General features: G+C 45.7%; 1 protein-coding gene and 1 non-coding gene across 2 annotated transcripts; both read left to right on the top strand.

The window, feature by feature from the left end:
- The first annotated feature begins 257 nt into the window (after positions 1-257).
- Positions 258-15,775, top strand: LOC119445485 (mediator of RNA polymerase II transcription subunit 28-like). The gene is given in 6 exon segments (XM_037709767.2): positions 258-301; positions 848-926; positions 6,046-6,112; positions 9,382-9,494; positions 13,694-13,921; positions 13,923-15,775. Coding segments are annotated over 5 exon segments (516 nt in total). The 5' UTR covers positions 258-301; positions 848-878; the 3' UTR covers positions 13,983-15,775.
- Trnae-cuc (transfer RNA glutamic acid (anticodon CUC)) lies at positions 605-676 on the top strand. The gene has a single exon. It is a non-coding gene; the product is annotated as a tRNA-Glu (tRNA).
- Positions 15,776-24,148: the final 8,373 nt, after the last annotated feature.

Below are 24,148 nucleotides of genomic sequence, written 5' to 3'. Positions count from 1 at the left end.
GCCGCGTCATTCGCGCGTTTTGAATCCGCCGCTGAGTTCGCATACTACGTTCGGGCTCTTATTCGGTATTCGCAACAATACTTCGCAACATATTCAGAATGCACCGTAGTGTCTTTGGAGAGCGTTGTCTCATTCTCTGGTACAACACATCTCTACGATTTTCTGTGCAACAGTACATGATAAGTAGAGTGTACTAGTACACTCTAATGATAAGTAGAGTGACCTCCATGTTCTAGGCAGCGCCTGGCAGCGCAGAAATATGCTTTGAGGCTGCGGAACGTGCGTCTGTTCTAGATCGCAAGTGAATACACTTTGCAAATCACGCGCTAGTGTAATATTAGGGCTATTTTTAGTGCAGCACAGCACATGAGGAGTCGCAGGATGTACGCAAAATTTCTGTCTCCATGTTTCATCACAACGATCAGCTGTAGCCGTTGTGAGGACGAACAACTTAATTGAATATTTCTCCTACAGCTTCCAGCAAACTTAATGCACACCCAATGCCTCCTTTACTACGCATTGGCACACCAATGCAACAAAATAATTGTTGCATTTGGTTGCACTACGCCATTGACTACGCTTCAAGTGGTGGTAACTTCTGTCTTCCGGCATGGTCTAGTGGTTAGGATACCTGGCTCTCACCCAGGAGGCCCGGGTTCGATTCCCGGTGTCGGAACAACTTTTTTTTTTTTTTTTTTGGAAGCTTTTTGTGGAAGGTCAAAAGCGCTATCATTCAACATATATTTCACACTTCAGCCTATTATTAGAAGGTGATGCATGGATGGCTCCGATATGCAATGTTAAATAATGACACTTTCATTGTTCGTCATTTTGTATTCTGCCACAGGTGTTCGTGAGGAGCCGGCGCCAGTCCAGAGATGGCTTCGTCCAACCACATCGTGGATGATTTCGAGAGCTCTTTTCAGGTGCGGTTTTCATAAAGTGAAGTATAAACCCCATGCACGCGATCTTGCGCGCGACGGTGACAAGAGACGCGATTGAGACGGCTGTCGCGTTCGCTCGTCGCCTACAAGTCGTACCCCACGCTAGCGACGTCTCCCTGGTGTTGCCGGTATGAGGGCAGCAAATACGCGCCGAAACTGGCGTGACATTAATATAAGTTGATGTGTTTTACTGTAAGGAGCAGCATAAACTATTCCTGAAGAGTCTTGTAGCGTAGGTTCTTATCCCTGCACGTATCACATTGTCGTTTGCTCGTTCCGTGCGACAGTCGGTAGTACTTGCCTGATGTAGTACAGTACTTCGCGCTATTGGCCAGTCGCTCATAGCACTACCGTGCGACGAGCGTCGAATTTTAGATTTCCAGAACCGAGCGATCGAGCGAGAAGAACGAGCGATCTGTTCGCTCGTCGCCGTCGTGCACAAAATCACTCTCATGGAGTTTGCGTTAATTCACTGCTCAAACCCTTGGTGACAGGTTTGAGTTATCGTTAGGCAATGTTGAATGCATTTGTCCGCTCTGGGGAGGAAACAAGAAGGTTCAGGCTTGCATTTAAGATGAAGACAGAAACAATTTAGAGGGCGAACACGCACCAGATTACATATATATATATATATATATATATATATATATATATATATATATATAGCTGATCGAGTCGTTCAAGAGCGGTGAGCGGCAGAGACAATTTAGGGGGAGAACATGCACTAGATTACATCATAAGAAATATAGCTGATCGAGTCATTCAAGAGCGGTGAAAGAGCGACCCCTGAGAGGCAGCGAAGTGAGGCTGAGTCGTCACCAATGCAAGGAATTCTGAACAACCTGAACGGCAGGGCAATTAAGCTGCACTGGAAAGAAACAAAAATGCATAGCAATCTGACTGGATGTTATACATGTCAGGTTAATTAACGAACTGAGTCTAAAAAAGCTGTAAATAAGCCCAGACACCTGGCAACGAAGTACAGTGAATTTACGGGTTTTGGCACGTAAAACCCCAGAATTCGATTCAGTGAACTTACTCAGTAAAACAAGATAGAACTGATGTGAAGTCCTACAGACCAATTGAATCATCTAGACAATGCAGGCCATGAAATGGAAGATTCAAGCATGGGCAGAACAGAATGAGTGATTGGGAGAACAACAGAAAGGTTTTAGCAAAGGTTGGCTCATAAATGATATTCATAATTGCACAGTCCATATATATAACCAGTGGAAAGAACAGACGTACATTCATACTTCACATTATTGGATATTAACGGTGCATGTTACAGTGTAAGCACTGAAAGTTTTGAAAGGTTCTTTGGGGTAAACGTTTGGGGAAAGATAACGTTATGCTCCTAGATGAAATGTGGAAATAATATAAAGTATGGATAGTATGGGAAGGGCTAACTAATGGCGAGACAGTCGATATTCAGAAAGGCTTGCACCAGGCTTGTCTGTTGTTGCCTCTGGTTTTCGTGATGTACATTGCTCAGCAATTGAAACACGATACTTGGAGTGCATGGCAACTGGCACTTTTTGTGCCACTGGTGAGCACTAGATGATAGCTGGGGGGCCTAAATGCAGTCATAATGCATCATAAAGGCACTCACTTTCACTTTGGGCGATGATGCATGAGCTAGGTGTCATCAGCGCCGTCAGCAGTGCGCTCTGAGTATCGCGTTTCAATCGCTGCACCATACACATGATAGGCATGGAATTTAGGATAGAGTCAAGTAAGTTGGGTCATAATCTCTCGTATAAACAAGACAGAATGGGGGGGGGGGTGGGCAAGATACAGTGAGGTGTAGCATTGTCTTCCACGTTTGATGTGCACAGATAACATTGCTTACCTTGGTGATTGTTGCACACTTTGCAGATTCTTGCCAGCACACAAGCTAGCTATGCATGTTCCACACTGTGTCATTGCTGTCTGTTTGCATTGTGGTCATTCTCAGTTTCTCATCACTGTCATCAAGCGAGGCTGGTGGTTTTCTTCAAACTAGTATCTCAGCTACTGTTGGTAGTAGTATAGTAGAGGTGCCTTTATATAAGGCAGGGTGGCCTTGGAGACCTATGAAAATGTGTAAGAAAGTACTCCAGTTGTCTTTGCAGCAGGGAGTCAGTATTGCTCCTGAATGTGGGAGAGGAGCGAGCTATAGGAAAATTGCATCGTCTGCAAAGCAACAGCTCGGAAATGAGTCAACCAACCCAAGGGTTTGCTGGCAACAAGCTCTTTCCAAATGCAGTGAGCAAATACGGCTGTATGTCCCCAGTGCCCAATCCTTGCATCTGCTATTGTGCATGAACTCAACTTGTGGCTACATGGGTACTATTTCACGCATACGCCTTTTTGGTCAGAAAGATCATTCAAGAAATTCCTAGTAAATGATTTATTTCAGCAAGTTTTCTTTTTTGCCAAGTCTGTTGCACAGCGTACAGTTTCCAGCCAGCATCACATTGTGGGTGATTGCCGCTAGAAGCGTTTGCTCTTGTGTCCTCTAATTTTCACTTTCTTCTTCGGTGCTCTCGTCCCAAGGATGTTTGCTGGTCATCTGAAGGCAGAATATATTCCTCCTCGGCGCTAAAATCATCTTCAGATTGACTAAACACGTGCAAGTTCTTTCTGTGAAAAGCACGCAGGGAAAAACGTCGCTATTCTCTCAGTGCCTCAGGCAACAAAAAGCGCCCACGTATTCGTTCAGGTGTGGTGCTAAAAAACTGCTGCCCTCGTATGCAGACGCCGCGGAGCACAATTATCGATAGTTGTAAAGGTTTCCAAAAGTGGCTGCAACAAACACGAAGAAAATGCCAGCAACGTTTATTTAGCTTCTTTGAAATACCTGTGGAAGTATACTTATTAATGGTATCGTGAAGAAAAAGAAAATGTAAGACCTGGGAAAGCCTAAGCCAGGAAACCACCAAAATCGGTGAACATAGTGCAGTTATTAACTTTATTGTGGTCTGACACCTCACACTTGGACTTGAAAGCTTGAGGTGTCATCTGTCCAGTGCTTCAAGCACTGCCTCTTTTTAATAGGTCTCATACGTTGGCAGAATGTCTTCAATCTTCACTGGAGTTTCTTTAATTTTTCATGAATAAAAAGCACCTTTTTCTGGAAGCTAGTGTTGAGAGAGCTGAGTTTGCTTCAGCATGTCTGATTTGGTTCCAAGAGCATGACATGAGTGTGTACAAGTTGATAATCCATGCTGTTGTAAACATTAGGGCAAACAAGGCGCGGGCAAATAAATACACATAGATGGTGCTCTGTGTCTCTATAGTGTCATCTATACGTGTTCCTTCTTTCTGCCATGCCTTTACAGCTGCTTGGCACACACAGCGACAGCAATAACATGCATATGGATTGCCATTGTTGTGAAGCCACTATCACCATTTTTGTGAAAAGTAATCACATGCCTTTGGCTTTTTCACGCAAGGGCTGTGACGACAACTAGCTGGAAAAGGGGATGATGTCATGCCATGGATGGTTGGCTTCTTGCTGTAATGGGCGATGCTGCTGGTTATACACCATGTTTGCGTAGTAAACTGCTTATTTTTTTTACACCCTTACATGTACATCAGCAGTTCATAGCAAATGCAGCATGAGTTATGGAAACCATTACGAAGCAAAAGCTTATCAAGTGAGAACATGATACATTCGATTCTATGGGCTCTGCGTTAGGACGTTGCAAACGCAACATAGCAGCCATGAAAAAACAACTGGGAATGTGTCAGCACTATTTGTCTATGTACACCTTTAGGTATAGTGTTGATTATTGCTGCATATCATGCATGGCTTCTGCAACACAGCTTTTAATTGCCATAAATATAGGAGCTGAAGTGGCTTGCTTAGAGAGGTGTAGGGGACCTGATTAACATCTCTTCTGACCAGGTTTGTCCTCAGCACAAGAAACCACTTGCCAACTGACTTGTACCTTAAAACGTCATCCTGAAACAAAGCGCTCTCTGACAATGCCCCTTCATTGTCTTCAGAGGCCTCGTGCCTCCTTCCTTTATAAATAAAGGACTTTAAATATTAATAAACATAGTATAACATGCAAGTACTATAACAGACAAGTATAACATAAACTAGGAAAACTTGTTTTGGGCTTAGTAAAATTCCAGACTGAGACTATTTTTCAAGTTCATCTAGTTGCTTATAGACAGTGTTAAATTACACACAACGTAGTTGCATTTTACATTCTACGTTATGCATGTACATCAGTTCACACAACTACACGCAATACTATTTTTGGAAGGTTCCACAAGGAGTTAATAAGCGTAACGAACATTTCTTTCTGCCAGTGTGACCTAATAGTGTGGCGACAACAATTTTTGTGAACTCGTTCAGGGCCAGTTAACATCATAGATGCATAGTTCCTTTGACAAATTATAGAAAAGGGCAAAGAATGCATTGCATTCAGAATTGTTGCTGTTTTGGGCTGGTTGGTTCGACATGAGGACAAATCATAGCGCAGAAAATCATAGACGGACAGGAAAAAAAAGTGATGAGACGACGGACAAGTGCTAACTACTAACAAAAGTTTATTTTCAGCGACCCATGTTTATACTGAATATTATGTTCCTCATTTGTTTACATCCTCCCCACTTCAATACTGAAGCAGGAAAGTTGGGTTTGAAGGAGGCCTTAATAGAAACGTTGTGACCTGAGTTTCTGTATGCATATGGGCCTTCTTTATCAACTGTGACTGTTGTTATAATATCATATATTTGTATTATTCTTTTGCATTTCCTCCATGTTTTAGCTTGTGATATGATTTTCAGACATTTATGTTGATCCAACAATTGTATTTTATTGATTGGTGTATTACAAATGCTTCTTAATTTTCTAGTATTGTAGCTTGATGTACCTGTAGCTGCAAATTTTCGTAATGTTCTTTGGTGTTCATTTTGCGTGCAGATATATGCTTGACTGTAATGTGTGTTCAGGTAGCTTTTTCTCAACTGCCAGGTTCTTGCTATACAAGTTTTTACAAGGCTTTGGCAGACAAGCCAAATGCATGTGTGCACAAACTTTTTCTAATAAGATTATGATTGTTATTATTGAAGAAGCTCAATTTTTCACATGCATTTCTTTTAGGCATGTCTGGCTGCAGTCACAAATCCAGATTACTTCTATGTTCGTGACTCGGAAGAAGTAAAGACAGGTATGCCAATTCATCCATATTCTTAATTCACAGTGATGGTGCTTGTAAATTTCACGTAGCATTCTTAAGACGTCTCTAAAGGTTATATTTGCTGTCTCAGAAGTGCTAGGGGGGGGGAGGGGGGGTGAATAACAACTTAAAAGCTGCATTGATGCCCCATATGCTTCAGATATTGTGTTTCTTCAAAAGTGTCATTAGAATTAGAAGACAAGGTGCTGGTTATAATTTAGGCACCACAGTTCTCTGCATTTGGAGTGCTGCTGTATAAGAGTATACATTGAAAAAGAAGAAGAAAAAAAAAGCTTGGTACAAATGCTGATGGCTTGGGTATATTTTGCTCTAACCTAATGATTTTTTGCGGGTCTGGCAGTGACGCAATTGCTGCACCAATTTCGCCAAACTGGTCCAAAAGGTTAAACCTGCTACATCCTGTACCAAGAGGGTGTTCTTGCATCTTTCAGAAAATAAATTGCAAGTGCTCACACTTCATTGTTTAGTCTCTTAAAAAGTGTCCGGCCATTTTGTGCGGCCGTGACAGTAAAGAGGCGTGTGCTCTGGACCTAAAGAAGAGGCACTATTTATGTGCCACTGCAGACATGGGAGTGGCGTCTTGAGCTTTGTGGTTCTGTGCAGTGCCTTTGATAGCCAGTGACTAAATGCTGAACAAAGGACAATGTTGCCTTAAAGGAGTACTGAGTGTAGTATGTATCTGAAGTGTGGGAAGGCGGTCATGTGGTAGAGATAGAGAGATGATGGGAGAGCTTAGAAGAGTGTGTGTGCTGACACATATACACACACACACATACATATATGGTGCAACTGACGGTGTCCTTTGCTCCTCGAAGAGGACATGTGTCAAGTGAGCGCCTGAACAACAACTTGGTGAAAACTGTTTAAATCACGGATCCGGGACCTCAAAGGTGCGACATAATGCTAACGCATCTCTCGCATTTACCGCTAAATCGCTACTGAATTTTGAATGATTTTGAATCCAGGGCAGAAACGCAGTGGCCAGGTTTAATTGTTATAGACAGTAATGCAGCTTGGAAACATTGTAGGAAGCAGTTGTAGTAAGGCTGGTGATGTGGTGAAGGCCGGCTGTGCTGCATGCGCGGTATACGGGTGGGTGGGGACGCTTGTGTTTTTCTTTAATGTGAAGCATTCAGCAAACTTCAGGCACCTTGAGTGTGTCCATCTATCTAGCTGCCTATCTAGCCTTCTATGCCAGCGGGGCTGGCGGTGCCTACCAACTTGAGCTGCTGGGTATATGCCCATGCTCGCGTTGCCTGTGTGGTCGCGGCACCATCGTCGTTTGTGCTCCGTCACCCGACTCTTGCCTCTGATTCTCACGCACTACATGCGCTGAGCCAGATGACGTGCGTAAGAAAATCCGGGTATATCGGCTGCGGAGCACGGGATGGATGCTGGTTGCCTCTGCACAAACAGCGATTCAAAAGCAAGTTTCCACTCCGTGCACGCCAAGCAGCTCCTCACGCTCGCAAAGAAGCTCTTGGAAGACCGCAGCCTTCGTCTAGAAGTGTGTCTACTTGGACATTGCGTTCCTCAGAGGTTTAGTTCGAGCAGCTCGAGGATGGCGTACTACTGGGGTACTACTTGGCTGCAGAGGAAGGAGAACGTGTTCGCTATGATCGAGCAGCTAGGCAAGCCCATGTTCTTTCTGACCCTCGGCATGTCCGAACTCCACGATGAGCACCTGCTCGACGTCACCGAAAGAGTCGAAGGGCTGGTCGAGGTGCACAGCCACAGGGTCGATGCAAAGTGCTTTGCTAACTTCAATTACTACAGTACGCCGGATCTGCATATTTTTCTTTTCCGGCGTACCGGCACAAACCACAAAATCACAATATAGAAGGGCAATTTACTAATAGGACTATTTTTTCAAGGATTTCGCATCGTTTTTCTTTTCGGCGTAGACACCCAGTAGCCAGATTTAATTGTAACCAATGGCGCAGCATGTAAATATTATAGTAAGTGGTTTATTTTACCATAAGGCACTCACAAATGGCCACAGTGTGTCGCGGCTATACTCATTCTTATATCCAATATATTGTTAAAACTGATACAGTTAAACATGGATATAATGAAATCGACAAATTTCCGAAAAACTTTGTTATAAAAAGGATTTCGTTATGTGCAGGTTCGGCACGAAAATTCGAAACAGAAACGCTTACCGTATTTACTCAATTCTAACGCGCCCTCCATTGTAACGCTCACCTGGTTACCGTTTTTGTCGAAGCACTCATCCTTGGAATGTCACACCAGGTACTGGATGCGTGGACGCGTGTTGTTTCGCACAAGCGTGAGGTGTCGGAAACGAAGAGCGAGCGACACTGACGGCATCATATCGTCGTATAGTGTCACCTAGTGTCAGGTTAGTGAAGTGAAGCACAGAGACTTGCGCAGTAACCAAAGAGTGGTGCTGCCAGCGCGTTGAAAAAAAAAACATTATTTTTTTTTCCTTCGGCAACATCAATTGGAAATAGAGAGTACCGGCTTGGTGGGGGCTAGGCCAGCTGCAGCAAGCAGCGGGATCAGGTTTGAATGAAGGGAGGGGGAAGGGTCACGCCCACGGCGGCAAGATCACGGGGTCGAGGGATGCAGGCCCGCCTCGCGCACGCTCGCATGCACGTACGCACACGTGCTCTCGTCTCGCAGTCGCCTTGAATTCGAGCGCACCAAGCGCGACGCCGTCGCGGTGGAGAAGGTGCTTGCGGTTGCTATTCGCGCAAAAATAACAAACTTTGGGGCGAAATCTCTAGGTTGTTGGTGGGGAAAATTCGTTATTTGGAGGGGATCTCCCACTGCCACTTCGTTATGTAGAGGTCTCAAATACATGTGCTTCTATGGAGTAGTGGCGGGGAATAGAAAACTTATATCCAGGAATTCGTTATATGGAGGTTCGTTATAAGCAGGTTTAACTGTATTGTAATAAGTGGGTTCGACATTGCAGTGTGCGCTCCTAAATATGGAAAAATGCATGCCTGTTAACGGTTTCGAAATTTTTACATGTCACTTCAATGTGAGCTTTTAACTGCTCCTACAGGTGGTTCGAAGTGCCTGACACCAATCACATCACTGGTAAAGTTAGCGGCCCTTACGTGTGCATAGATTGGAAATGGGTATACCCTTCTAAACCGTTCAAAATCATTGTGGTGAAAAATATTTACAGCACATTGCTTATGCTTCATTTGTGTAGTGATCCACTCAAGTAAAACCGATGTTGCCCTTGCTTGGTTTATTGCTTTTAGGAGTGGAGCAGACTGTACAGCGGTTCCTGGATGTAGCTAAACAGATGGAGAGTTTCTTCCTTCAGAAAAGGCTGGTACTGTCGGCTCAGAAGTCCGAGCAAATGGTCATGGAGGTAAGCCCTTTTCCAGTAAACAACCATTGCATTTTGTAGCCTCCTGCCTGAAGTATTTTCCTGTGTTTAGTTATTACTTTCACTGTGTTGTGCTTTGTGTAAATGTGTGAATTGGAAGAGTAGTGTATAGTTATCAGAAAAGAATTGGCATGAAAAAGGCGGATGTTTAGTAAGCCTTGCGTACAGCAGTGTAAATGTAATCGTTACTTGAAGGCATGGAGATTCATACCAAAATAACTAGAAGAATATCTGCTGTAGTGTCTGCAGATGCTGTCAGTGCAATGCCTCATCCAGTGTGGGAATAATGGGCAGTACACAAATAAACAAAGAAAGAAGAGTTGTGTGCAAAGAGTTGTGAGCCTGAATTGCAAGGAATAAAATAAAGCACAGGTTTGCTTCCTTAATGAAGCCATATCAAATTACAGAAACAGCCATGCACTGCCTATCATTCGGATGGTTGTTCAATGACTGCAGCACCAGATTTTCCTTTAGTAACTTTAGTAAAAAGCTCTACGCTCATGCATAATTCAGTGCAGTATCTTTATAATGCTACCATATGAAACCTTGCAACTGATGATAACGACATAACAGTATTAAATTTTGCATTAGCACTATGCAGAAATGATGCACATGTAATCATGAAATTTTAATCACATGTCGAGTACAGTGATCAAATCCTGTTTTTTAAACAGCCCTATTTTGGGTGAATTCCTGATGGATAAAGATGGAAAAACGGATGTTTTGCTTGCCAAATGATTCCATATTGGATTGAAGTTCAAATGATCTAAGTGCTCTCTATGATTTGGTGTTTGATGACGTGTTGTCCAAATGACTGTGGTCAACCTACATGATGCAACTGCATGCAATGCATGTTTTCATCAAAGTGCTCCGTCTATAAAACCAAAACAAGATTTCAGCATTTTACATATGCCTTACAAAGTCTAGAAATGGATTTGAAGTTAAATTAGACTATTTCTGAAATACTTTGCCGCAAAAAGTACTTCAATGTGTTCAGCAGAAGCGGAGTTATAGGCAATCAAACATAGTGTTGGTGGTGCTTCCGTTCCTTCTTCAATGACTTGCACTGTAAAGGCTACAGTTGAGCGGGGCATGCCAGCAATGCTCCGCCTACTGAACGGCACCGTGGTGTGCAGTTCAAATTTGATTTTGGATGTTCATGCAGACGCCATTATTACCGAATTTGGTGCCTACAACACGCCGAATGCGGTTGTCCACAGCGAGCCGCAGTGCGCTCAGCCGGCGGACTTGTCATGGCATCTGTGCTACGTAGCAGACCGCAGCTACATGCAACTGCAGTGTGTATGCGTGGTGGTTGCTTTGTGCACGACAGGGCTTGAGTGCCTGCTCAGGCTCATATGCTCCAGTCTGGTCGTGCTGCAAGGTGCGGACTGGCTTTGTCCTGCACCAGCTTGACCGACTGATAGTAGCCACATCAAACTTGCGCGTTTTGAAGCGCCATCAATAGCTTAATACGAAGCGAAGTCTGCTAAGGCATCTAACCAGGAGCGGCCAGGAGTGAACGCATACTGTCAAGCGCACGTGTGGTCTGATCTTAAGTTACGTGTGGTTTTAGGCTAGTTGACTGTTCAAAACTAGTTGAAATTAGCGAGACCTGACAGCTACAGCACTGATAAGCAGGGTGGTCAAAGTGTAATTCCTACGCAGACGGCCGCGGCCGAGCATGCGCAGCGGATGATAGTCTGCTTCTTCTGGAAGTGCATAATTATTATGGAAATTCGAAAGCAGGTTCTCGCTTACTTCAGCCTGTTTATTAAACTTTGTTAATAAATTTACACAGTAACAGTAGGAAGAAGTGCACTGATCCAAACACTCTTCTTGGCCAATAGCAGCCACGTATGGGAATCTGTGATATTACAAAATAAAGCATCCAGAAAAGGGTGAGGAGCAGGCTTCTGTTGAAAAGACAGCATTTGAGAGAAAGGTGACTTTGCGCTCCGCTTGCGAGCTCCACGCGCCACGCATGACTGTAAAACTTAGTTAAGATGTTCACAGCCGAGTATCCTATCCACGGACTGTTCTTTTTTTTTTTTTCTTCTTTTTTCACCAAGCCCAGGAGGTGGTTCCAAACCCCTTTAAGAGCTAAAATTAAGGTTTTATTAATGCTTCAATTTACACCATGGAGCAGCTTCTACTCTGTAGTAAGGTTTGTGCAAAGCGCTGCAACCTTTTATGACAAGAAAAAGTGCTGTGTTTACATCATAGGAATGCTGAAATGTTCCTCAGTTCTGAGTGGTAGCTTTATGCTCAGATATAATAATAATCAGTTGTAGCAATCCAATTTTCAGTTTTTGTGAATAAGTGGATGGCACTGTATGTGTTGCAACTTTTATTTATTAGAACGTGATTGCTCTGAAAGTGAGTCTCTTATTCACACGAAGACATTGACGCTTTGTTTTGACTTTTGAAGTTTGTGTTTTGCCTCTGGGAGCAACTATTTTGGGCATGTTACGCACCTCTTCTAAACTGTGAGAGCAGTGCTATCTGCTACTCTGCACCTCCAGTCTGTGACGTAGGCAATGTAGTAAAGCAGCCAGGTTTGATGTATGGGTCACTAATGGCCCACACACTGCATGTCCTGCTCTCTTGGTGTGCCATGAGTTGCACAGTGCCCAGCAAGAGACTCCACATGCTGTTTTCTTCAGGGTGGGTACTCTTTGGATAAAAGTGCGACAAGATGTCAACAACATTGAAGGAAAAGCCAGCACATCATCATGTGATTACATTCTTATCCTATGTACGCAGCCATATAAACTCACGTAGCTGAGAGTGTTATTGAAATTTTTCCATATATCTATATTGTTTGCCTCATTGTATGATTGCCCCAAGTGACTCATGACAGATTGTACATGTTAAAAAAAGGCACTAAAGAGAAAAATTATTTGGGTTGTATTAGTAAATTACCCTTTTATAATTCTAGTAAAGCCACTCTTATTGTGAGAAGAGGCTTGGTAAACGAGAAAAGACACAAGAACAAAATATGGACAGCAACAACGCCTTGAAATTCCCGCATCAGTTTGCAGTGTCATCATGGATTTTATGTTGTCATATCAGGTTCCCTACTGTGTGCAGGCCAATAATATACAGTCTAATCTCGTTAATTCGAACACGCTTAATTCGAACTTCCGATTTATTCGAACTGACACTGTGGTCCCATCAAAGTTATGTGTATACCTATGGGCAAAAACACCCGGTAATTCGAACACAAAAGCATTTGCAAAGGTTAATTCGAACATACGGCGCACCAACAATGCTCTCAGCAGCGCACCAAATCACGCGGCGGCGCCTCCGACCAGCCTTGCTCCGACACCGCCATAGAGCAAAATTTTAGGAGAGACCCCTCAACGCCGCACGGAGAAAAAGAACACGAAAAAAATAATAACACGGCGGAAATTTCACTCTCAAACGGCAAGGTCACCGTTTCACCATCGCACCGGAACATGCGTGTACGTTTCAACGTCGCAACCAACGCAGCGGCTGCGGCGCAGAGGGAAGCAGCGGCAAAGGCCCAGTCTGGCCAAACGTCAGGGAGCGGGCTAAGCTGGCACGGCGGCAGGTGCGCATGGAGACAGTAGAAGGTGGGGGAGCTACGAGGGAATTGAGAGGGAAGGCGAGGGGAGCCACCAAAGCCACTACCACCAAAACGATGGCATTGCCAAGGCCAAATTCGCTTCTCTGCCGCTCTCCTCCCTCAACTTCGATGCTCTCCGCACGCGCCCGTTGCCTAGCCGCCAGCTCCCTGAAATTTCATTTTCTGCCGTTATCGGGAAGCGAGCATTGGCCAGCGTGGGCAATTTCGTGGCCCTCAATCGCGATGTGTTTGCGCGCCGCATTTCACTACTCGCACCGTTCGTACATCGTGCATGAATACTTCAAAAATAAGGCCTTCTTTTAATTCGAACTTCTTTTAATTCGAACAACTTTTCGGGCCCCTTCGATGTCGAATTATCGTGATTTGAGTGTATTTGCCTGAGGTGTTCACGACTGCATTTTTTAGTGATGCAAAATACAAAAAGTGTTGCAGAGCAGGTTTTGTTTCCTTTACTGAAGGCAGTGTGTATTGTTTACTGTGCTTCTGGTAGTAATGAAAGAAGAAGCTTTGTTCCTCAGCGCGAAGGCATTAATAGTTACTTAAAGCATGAATGACTCTGCTTCTGCAGGATAACACAGAGCTGAAAAATGAACTGGTCCGCAAGGAACAGTTGCTACAGAAGTACAATGAGAAGATTCACTACTGGCAAAGCCTTCTGAATGACACAGTGAATGCAAGTGGGCAGCAGACGCAGCCACAGCCACAAGTACCTCCAGGAGGCGGCACACAGCAAGGCATGCCTACACAGAGCCAGCAGTCTATGCCAATGGGTGGTGTAGCACAAGGCCTGCCAGGTCCCACTGGCCTACTTGGAGCGGACCACATCCAGCATTGGCATGCCAGATCCCAGGCGATGAAGACTAGAGGCACACCAAAGTGACTGCCTACACCTCATCTTTCAAAAGCCATAAGAGAGGGCTGTGTGTGGGATGTGCAGCTAGCTGTGGTATGCAGTGGTCAGAAGTGCCTCAGTAGGCTTAAGACAGGCTGATTTGTTGTGATAAATATGCCAGTGCCCCATCTCCGAACCACTTTACCTGTGGCATAAAATTATGACCGTCACATGTCGAGCGCCTGCCACTGCTGCCTTTGTTTGTGTGCGTACCCCATGGTTACTTAACACAGACCTACCTTCTTTGCTATTGCTGATTGTGAGCCATACCATTATGGAATGCTCTTTTAGCTCCAGAAAAGGCTGAAGGCAGCCATAATCACACTGCACACAAGTTGTTCAACGCAAACTGTCAACCTCACAAGAGAGCTGGCTGGGCGATTTGCTGTTCGGAAGAAACTTGTATGCATAAGCAAACTAGTTAGGTGACAACTGTGTAGTCCACATTCAACTCATGATAAACTTTCATTGTGCTAGTGATCAGTGTACAAACTCTGCACAGTTGTTTAGCTTCTAATAAAAATGTGAGAGACTGACTCGAACACCAAGGGCCGTCTCGAACCTCATCCTCCTTTTCTTTTCTCTACGAGCGCCCATTCTTTAATCTAGCACTTTTTCTACAGCTTCTGTATTATTTATGATCAACTGAACAATGTTTTCTTGAGCTGCCAGTACATTTGTAGGAATGTAATATGAGCAGCCATTGGTGTCACAGTTACAACTATCTTGGTCTGAGTGTTTTCTGTGAGAAGCTGTGAAAAGCACATCATGCTTTTTCAGCATTAAACAAGTGAAGGCTTTTTCCATGTCGCAAGAGGCTTCCACCTAGGTGGCTGCGTGTTTTCTGCAGCTTTCATGTTCAGCTCCGGCATGAACAGTATATGATGTAGTTGCCTGCCATTTGTGAGAAAGGATTGTTTTAGGACAAGCCAGAGTGTAGCAGGGTACCATGTATGCATTGAGGGGGCCCTATGGCACATGAAGAGATATTACATCAGCTTCGATCTAACACATTTTTTTATTTTCATGTAATGCTTCCATAGATGGGCATGTATGTTTTATCGTAATCTTCTAATTTCTCACTACAGTCATATTGAAGTCTTGACTAAACGAAGTTTGTGCTCATTGCATATGCACCTTTACAGCCTGTGTGAGAAGGGCCCATGCAGAAATAGTGAATATGCATCACTTTGCAGTTGGCCAGCCATGCACGTTACATTATTAGGGCCAATACTTGGTGCTTGCCATTTGTGGTGGACTTTAGAAGCATTCGGAAACATGTGAACAGTATAAGCATGAGCTTAGTTCTTGTCCCATTGACGGTTGTGCGCATAAAAGGTTTATGTTGGTTAAAGTATTTTCACGTGTTCTCCTGTTGCTACATTATCCACGAGAAAGCAATTCTAGGGATCACCAAACCAGTCAGCATCCTAAGACAGTCCTGCAAAGTGATGTGGCTTGGCTACGCAAGGTGGGATTTTATGCTTACCTGTGGGACAAGTGATTGAGACTGCTTTTAATGCAGTGAAAATTACAACTAGTGTAATGAAGACACAGGGGGGAGCATTGTGGCCACCTTAAAGTCCAACTGCAATGAAATTTTGCACTGTGTAAAAAGCCTATAGTTTAAGATAACGTAGATATAGAGGAGGCCTCCGTGCAACATTTTACTTTTGAAATACGAGCGAGAGTGTCGTGAAACACTTGCAAAAATAAGTTTTTGAAACTGAAACTGAAAGAAAAAGAAACGCGATTACCACTTACTGCAAGTGACGCATGACCTCCGTAATCTTAGAGGCCATGCTGCTTCGTAGGTTAGATACCACGGCTGCCACGGAGTGCTTCGGCGAGCCCTCTTCTCGCATGAGATGCTCAAGCTACCCAGTGCTCTGACTGGTCTCTCCAGGTGTGGCTATGCAAGCCAGCCCGAGTGCCTGGTGCTCATGGCACGCTTAAAGATGTTGGACGCAGTGTGGTCGGATTTGCGTCATAGCAACACTGCCAGGTGTACGTATTGCATGCTTAGGTGCAATTACCAGCCCTGCGGCTTTGCCAAGATCGGTTCAGTGGTAATACTACTCATAACAAATTTAGCCAAAGTGAAATTTTGTCGTAGTTGACCTATAAAGGGGCTTCGCAATGCCCCCGGGGAAGCTTGTTGAGTGGCACCGATAGCAGCATCACGATGCAGTGATGTCATGTGATGGACGTGACATCGATGTCCAGCACTGTGATCATTGGTTAAAAATGTGATGTGCAATTTACGCTCGCACAATATTGCGAGTATGGGGGAAAAAAAGAAGCTACCGTGGCATTACATTTTACAGCCATTTGAAGTATCGCCCAATTATCACACAGCCACAAGGGAGATGTTGCAACGATGGGAATGATGAGTGAGCATGCCGAGCACATGGTGCATCAACAGCCACCCTGCGGAAGCTGTTGTAAGCACAGAATGGCCTCCAACTGCATGCCACCTGAGCGAAAGGCCATGATGATGCCATCAAGAAGCTGAGTAGGCCTGGCAACCATGGCACGCCAACTTTTTTTGTGTAACTTCGACGCTTTGCCGCTATTGGATGTTACACTACCATGTTATGGGAGAGTGAAAAGTCGCATTCACATCCATTGGGTGCGCATTAAAGTGCCCCGGGTTGTGAAAATTAATCCGGAGTCCCCCACTGCGGCGTGCCTCATAATCATATTGTGGTTTTGGCTTGTAAAACCCCAGAATTTAATTAAATTTAGCTTTTTATGTTGGTAAAGCTTTTGGGATCCTCTCACCATCTATCTGACACTGGTTAGCAATGCCAGAGAAAAAGGTCACCAGAAGTCTCCTTCTCCAGCAGTGGACGCACAACTTCGTGTTTCACTGCATGGGGGGTTTGAGAGAGAAAGGTGCAGCATTTTGAGAAAGCTGTACTGTAGACTGCAGCTTAGAAAGACTTGACATGTAGAGTGTGCTGCATGTGTGTTAAGCGGGAGTGTGCACAATCTGCTGGAAGTAGTCTACTGCAGTTATGCGGTCCCCGATTTTGGTGCCTCTGCTCCTTTTGAGGTTGTACAGAGGCAACTAGCTGGCGGTGGCTCATATAAAGCAATAAACTCTGCCCCCCCCCTCCATTTTTTTCTTTCATTTAGATAAGTATAAGGAGATACAGGCTCTTGTGCTCCAACATGTGATAAAAGAAGGCTACTGTGCAAAAAATAAAGTTGCCGATGTACAAGAAGGGGCTAAGGAAAAGTTAATGTGAAGAGTTCAGGATCCGTGACACAGCTATTGCACCACAGCAGAGGTTTAATGCTTCCCATGTGTGCTGCAGTTTGTGCAAAAGTGCAGTCTGTCTCTGACAAGGAAAATCTATTTTTTACTAGTCAAAGACATTTCGGAGCCATCACACATACAGAAATACAAAATCTCTTCATTCACCTCTGTTGATGTTGAGCGCTCGTTTCCAGCCTACAAACTTATTCTGAGCAATAAATTGCACAATCTTCAACCGAAAAGCCTACAGGTGGTACCATATGTTACTATTATAACTTTCACAAGCATTTGTAAATGTACATTATTCAAAATTTTTTTCTTGAATATTTGTTGACTTCCACCCATTCGGCATGGATTTTAGGCTCTCTCATTAACCGTTTAGCATGTTTCCTGGCATGCTTGGGTATTTCCGTGCTTGCTCCACTTGATTCACCATTGTAAGGAGAAAAATTTGGCTATGAAGTATGCACTAGCTGCTCGTTGTGTTGGAACATGTTGGCCGCAGTAATGGGATTGACAAAAAAGCGGCCTCTCGTGCACCCAGCAATGCCCTATGAAGTGATGGCTTGCAAAATATGGTTGCTGCCTTCAGACCTTGCAATTGAATGGTTTGTCAGTTTTTAACCATGCAAATGGGTTATGCGCATTAAGTACATAAAAAAGGTTATGGTTTGCAAACAATTTATTATGTGTAGTTCGGCCCCCACCGTGCCTAAAGTGAGGTATTAAGTTGCTGTTTTAGGTGCCTAAAACCTTTATTTCTAGTTCCTAAACATCCAGTCCAGATGATACATGTATTTTAATGCATTAGCTTTCTTAGGGCACTTCACACACTTTCAGGGGAGTATAGCTATGTATGTTTGTACAGTTAAACCTCTGTACAACGAACTACGCTTGAACCTCGTTATAGTGAGACGGGATATAACGAAATAATGGACGTAAATGTGCATCCCCTTAAATATCCATGTATTTAAAACCTCGTTTTAACGAAGTAAAATTGTTCTGCCAATGGATATAACGAACTAGATTCGATTCCGAAACCAAATGTACCGACCTTTATGCACTGAGCATATCGCTTTCCGCCGTGTTCCGAACTTGTTCGGCGCGGCAGTTCATAACTCCCACGTCGAATTACGCCGTCGAACAACGCTGCTCTTTCTCACCGCCGTGCCGTAGCCGCGCACGGTGGCAGCGCACAAGCAGCACCTATTATCTTATCCATGGCGCATCGCTGAGTGTGGTGGGCCAACCGTGGTGAAAACGTCGGAGCACAGAGGACACGTCCGAGCGCGCGGTATGTTTTAGTACTCCCAGTTTTTTTGTTTTTTTTTTTGATACCCATTCGAAATCATTTGAAACCCTTCAAATAAAAAAAAAATGACTACCACCGCTGCACTTTTGCTTAATGCTGTGCTCAAGTTTCTGGATTGTGGCGTCGAATCGCGGTGCTTATTGTTAGCGATTCGAAATCTCCAATCAGAAATTTTGATGCGGGCAGGATCTCAGCTGCAGCTGTACACATATTAGCCGTCGGGCAGCCCCCGGCAGAGCAGGTTTCGATAATCTGGACACCGGCTCATTGGGGGTTTGTGAGGGAACGAGAAGGCACATGCGCTGGCCCGAGATCTCACTTTCCGGGATCCCAGCGCGCGCTGTCTCGACAACCCCCCAAGCGAGAAACCCCTACAGACCGGTGACGAACTGAACATTTTCACGAAATTCTCAACCATTATAACCTAGGGCGTAAGTCTTACCCGAGCTAGAGCGGACAAGAACCTTAGTAAAAGCGAGGAAGTTATGTGAAGGAAGCTGCAAACGGGGGTATTTCCGAACCCACAACTGTTGAGCAAATGGCATCCCTCGGTGTATAGCCCTCGGTGTAGGCATTGTGATGGTATAGCGGGCTTAGTCGACATGGTTTGGACATGACCTAGCTTTGATGAGCCAGATAGATGTAGAGAATCCTCAAGAGTCCTTGCTACTCAAAGAAAAAGAAAATGTTCAACGACAAGTCATCGTTCTCGCCCTGGCCACCATTGCGTCCCAAGGGATCCCGGCCGACGGTTAGGGAGGATGAGTGGGTTTAGGCTGCAGCCACTACCCTGTCATCTATTTGACTGGTGCAAATAAAATCACTTCTCTCTCTCTTCTGTCGTAATGGAGAGGCCGCGTTTATAGGGGTATGAGCCATTGCTTAAGGGGGTATGAGCTATTCATTGTCTTACGTAACGTATAGATTTAATTTTGAAGCAATTTAATTTCGAAGAATCACAAGCGGCAATGGCGGGCGAATGCTGCTAATCGTGCCGCCGAGCAAACTCGAGACATCAAACGCAAGCGTCAACGGCGGACTGCGGGCATACCATCAGTGACGTCGTTCTCTCCGTCGCAGCCGAACGTGTGCGTAACCTCATAATTGAGAAATACTTTAATGAATCCCTGGCGATTAACGCAGTGATAAATACTGGGGCCGCTCGTTTCAGCTTCGCTGGTTAACCATATTCACGGAGTGGAAGGGCCGACGAATTTGTTTTATTTTTAAATTAAGTGATCGTCCCTTGGGCGAGACATCTCTTGTCAAACAACGTATCTACACCAGCGATTCTTGGCCAATACATTGACGACCCTAGCGAGTTTCAGCGCCGAAGCGCCAAGTCATCAAAGCAGACGGGGACAAGATGTTAGCAAAAGACATCCTGAGCGATGTCAAGTCCCTTGGCTTCACCTGTCGTGTTAGAAAAACAAAACGGCACGTTGAGATACTGCGTTGACTATCACCACCCCCCAGTCACATCACAAAGGATGTCTGCCCACTACCTCGTATAGACGATGCCTTAGATTGTCTCAATCGTGCCCAGCACTTCTCGTCCATTGATCTCCACTCCGTCTATTGGCAAATTGCTGTGGATGAGCTCGATCGTGAAAAGACAGCCTTTATAACGCCTGACGGACAACATCAATTTGAAGTTATGCCTTTTTTTCTTATGTAATGCTTCGGCCACCTTTGAGCGCATGATGAACTCTTCACTTCAAGAGACTTCACTTCAAGGTCGACTTGTCTTTGCTACCTGGATGACGTTAGTGTTCTCGTCTACGTTCGGCGTACACCTTGACCTCCTCTCAGCCATTCTTGGTGCTTTTCGCAAGGCTGGTCTGTAGTTCAACTCGAAAAAATTCCACTTTGGCCACCGTCACATAACTGCTTGGACATCTCGTCGACACATCTGGAATTCGACCTGACTCTGGAAAGAAATCGCACCATCAAGGACTTTCCCGTGTCGCCATCAGCAAAAGATGTCCGCATTTTCCTAGGCGCACGCTTATGTGTTTGTGTGTTGAAGCCGTGCGTTGTCCACAAGTTTTAAATGCGTAAGCACTTCTATATGCTTACCCAACGAGAAAACTGTCCGTCAGTCCGTCCGTCCGACCCGTGAGACGATCGCTTTCAAGATGGAGCCTGCAGCGGCGAGCGACTTCTTCGTGCAGCCTGTCGCTTCAACGCGGAGCGAAAAAAAACAGCGCGAGGAGCTATCAGCAGTCGGCACTCTGTCCGCTTCGCCGATCACTTTCAAGATACGGTCCGCGCGGAGACAAACTTGCGCATGGGCATGGCCAGCGCGTGACCTCACTCCACAATACCGGCACGCCTAGGGACAAACGGATACAAAACGAGCAAAGAAACTTCTCTCGTAGTACCTAGGCAAACTCACATATTCAAGGAGCAAAAGCCCCCAGATTTTTTTCTCTCGCACCCGTTCTTGCTCGCGCCTGCGCACAAAGGTTGGGCGATTCCTGATATCACCGTCTCGTCGTGCTGGGCCAGAATACAGGAAAACCAATGGGTTCCCGGTGGCACTGCGATTAGATCTGAGTACTTCCCAAAGAAGGGAAGCGCAGTCGAGGTCGGCAGAAAACTAGGTGGGGTGATGAAGTTAGGAAATTTGCAGGCGAAAGTTCGAATCAGCTAGCGCAAGACAGGAACACTTGGAGATCGCAGGGAGAGACCTTCGTCCTGCAGTGGACATAAATATAGGCTGATGATGACCTCCCACATACGTAGTGGACGCTTTCGCCACCTCAGTTTACTTAACAATCCCTGTTCTTACTAGTTTTTAGTTGGTCGAGTTGTAAGGCAACAAGGGCTCGTACGTCCGTTTAACATGTATAAATAATCTGACATCGAGGAAGTGAATGCCCCCATCAAGAGGCGCATTCCGGGTTTCTTGGAGCCCATCTCGATAATGGTTAGTACGTTAGCAGCTTCGGATTCAAAGAAACCAGTACTACAGTCAAGTAAAAACAAATAGTCGTCAACAAGTCTAAAATGTTTCATTACATTTGTCTGGCCCAAGGAAGCAGACACCTTTGACCCAGTTTGAGTTAAAAACAAGTTGCTGAAGACCGGTGCCTAACCAGAACCAATGCACACTCCAGAAGTAACGCCTTTTGTGGGAGCACTTGCTTCCTTGATGTCAGACTATTTTTACTCGGGAAACGGATGCATGCTTGATGTACGAGCCGCAGACCTTGCCGCCTTACAACTCATACCGCTCAAAACTACTACACAAAGCGATTGTTAAATTGTGTTTCTTGGATGCTTTACAGAAATAAGACTCGCATCTAATTATTGTTTCTTTTGAAGCATAAACGAGATGCCAAGCTATCCTGCCAATGCTCTGATTCCTGTAATAGAAGTCCTTTTAAGGCGCGCTCGCTCGCACACACGCACGCACCGTGATTCCGCATATTCACCGTGTTTTTCCAAACATGAAAAAAAAATTAATCTCTTTTGATGCACTATAACGTGGAGACAGTGTGGTCTGCCAGGGGTGCAATGGGAGTGATCGTCACAGCCGTTATTGTCAGCCGCTTGGCTGGGCCCAACGGCGCTAGCCATCGGCGATGGAATGCGTCGGCTTGCACGCGCGACGGCGTTCCAAGCGCCTTCCTTGGCGCATTTTCTATGCCGATGCCAGACAACGGCCCCCGATGTGTGGCGCCGCGGCGGATCACACCATTTTCGCTGCAGGCGGCAGGCCGCACCTTTTTTAAAGCGAAAGCTTTACTAACCAAGTCGAGCTGAGTTTCGCCGTCGCCGGCAATTTTACCTTTATTTGACCGCAGCTGCGCCGTAGCCTTGGCAACGCATCGCGCGCTACTCACTGCGCCGAGCTTCGCCGCCGCCGGCTTGGCGCATGCGCCCTCCGCAGCTGAGTCACCGCCTGACCACGTGACTCGCCGCGCGCCTGGCTAAGAGGAGCGCCGCGCTCGCCTAGTCAATGCGAGCTTGGCCATGGATGAGCGCGAGGCCGGGCCGTCTTCTCTGAGCGTTGCGCGGAGCGGGAGGCTTTGAGCCGTCGTCGGCAAGCGGCGTCTGACCACCCCGCGGATATCGCCCGGCGAACTACTTCACTGGAGAGAGTCCGGAATGCCAAGCGCGCGAAGCTCGGGCGCACCCGCGGAATGCCAAGCTCTTCCTCAGTCGGAGAATGAGGAAGAGCGAGCCGCTCGGCTCGCAAAACGCTTGGACTTGACGGCTTTTAATTTATACCTGGCTTCAGGGGCGGATCCAGGTTTTTTCTGAGGGGGGGGGGGGGGGGGGGGTCAGCTTCTGTCAATGATGATGGTGATAGTAGACTCCTATTTAGCGAAGTTCACCGTTTCTGCTCACGATAAACCCGCGTTTTATACGGCTAGAGCAACACCTGTAGCCCGCCGTGGTGGCTCAGTCAGTTCAGGCGTCGCGCTGCTGAGCACGAGATCGCGGGATCGAATCCCGGCCGCGGCGGCCGCATTTCGATGGAGGCGAAATGCAAAAAATGCCCGTCTGCTTGTGTTGTAGTGCACGTTAAAGAAACCCAGGCGGCCAAAATTAATCCGGAGCCCTCCACTACGGCGTGCCTCATAATCAGAACTGGTTTTGGCACCTGAAACCCCGGAAAGAGGAAGAAGACCTGTAGCGAAGCCAGGTATCGGTTTCTCCGAGCGTATAGGAAAAGGAGGTTACCCAATACAGCCATGTGCTTGGCGGCTGTGCCTGATAATACAGGGTGTTCAAAACTAAGCTTTATGGTTTTCTTAAAATTAGACACTGGGAGGCACGCGAAGACCACCTGTACAAATAAGCTATGTGGCCAGGGGGGCACAAAGTGAGATGATAATTATCGCTGTGAGCAGCATAATTAACTAAAATTGAACAATTATTTTTGTCGACTGCAGTAAGTGGGTATGTTTGTATTGAAAACTTAGAGGCAGTCGTGTTTCTACACATTATCAGTCCGAAGAATTATTCTAGCGTGTCCGTGCTCCGAGATATCCGATTCCAAATTTCAATTGTCGTACTGCGCAGAATTATCGAGTCGATGCGAGAGCGGTTTATGCTTTGTGTTGCTGTGCAAGGGAGGCATTTTGGACATTTTTAGGGCATTGACATCTTGATGGGTGAAGTGTTGTCATGAGATTTGTGCATGACAACACCAAACTTAAAGCGGCAGTATGAAATATTCGTTAGCATAGCACCGCGTATGTAGACTCACGACGCCACCTATACAAGAAGAACGATGTGGCGTGTTAGCCGAGAGCGCGAGCCAGCTTCTTCATGTTTTGTTTCCCACTCGACGCCATCCTTTTACACAAGGAGTGCATCTGCTCTCGTTTCTCTAACCCAAATCCTCCTTGCTCTAACCACGCCACGCCATCCTAGGCCCGCGCGCTGGCGTTGGCCGCTGACGTCACGCTCCCCTACTTCGTAGACGCAGCTCGAGGCTTCGCCCCGCTCCGCGAGAACGCCCACTCAGATAAAGGGATCCGGCGGGTTTGAGCCTCCTATGCTTAATGTACAATAAAACTGCGAAGTTACAATTAAA

This window comes from Dermacentor silvarum, chromosome 3 (genome assembly GCF_013339745.2).
Source record: "Dermacentor silvarum isolate Dsil-2018 chromosome 3, BIME_Dsil_1.4, whole genome shotgun sequence".
In the NCBI taxonomy this organism is placed as follows: domain Eukaryota; kingdom Metazoa; phylum Arthropoda; class Arachnida; order Ixodida; family Ixodidae; genus Dermacentor; species Dermacentor silvarum.
The sequence above is the reverse complement of the archived record's forward strand: the minus strand, read 5'-3'. Positions and strand labels throughout refer to the sequence as shown.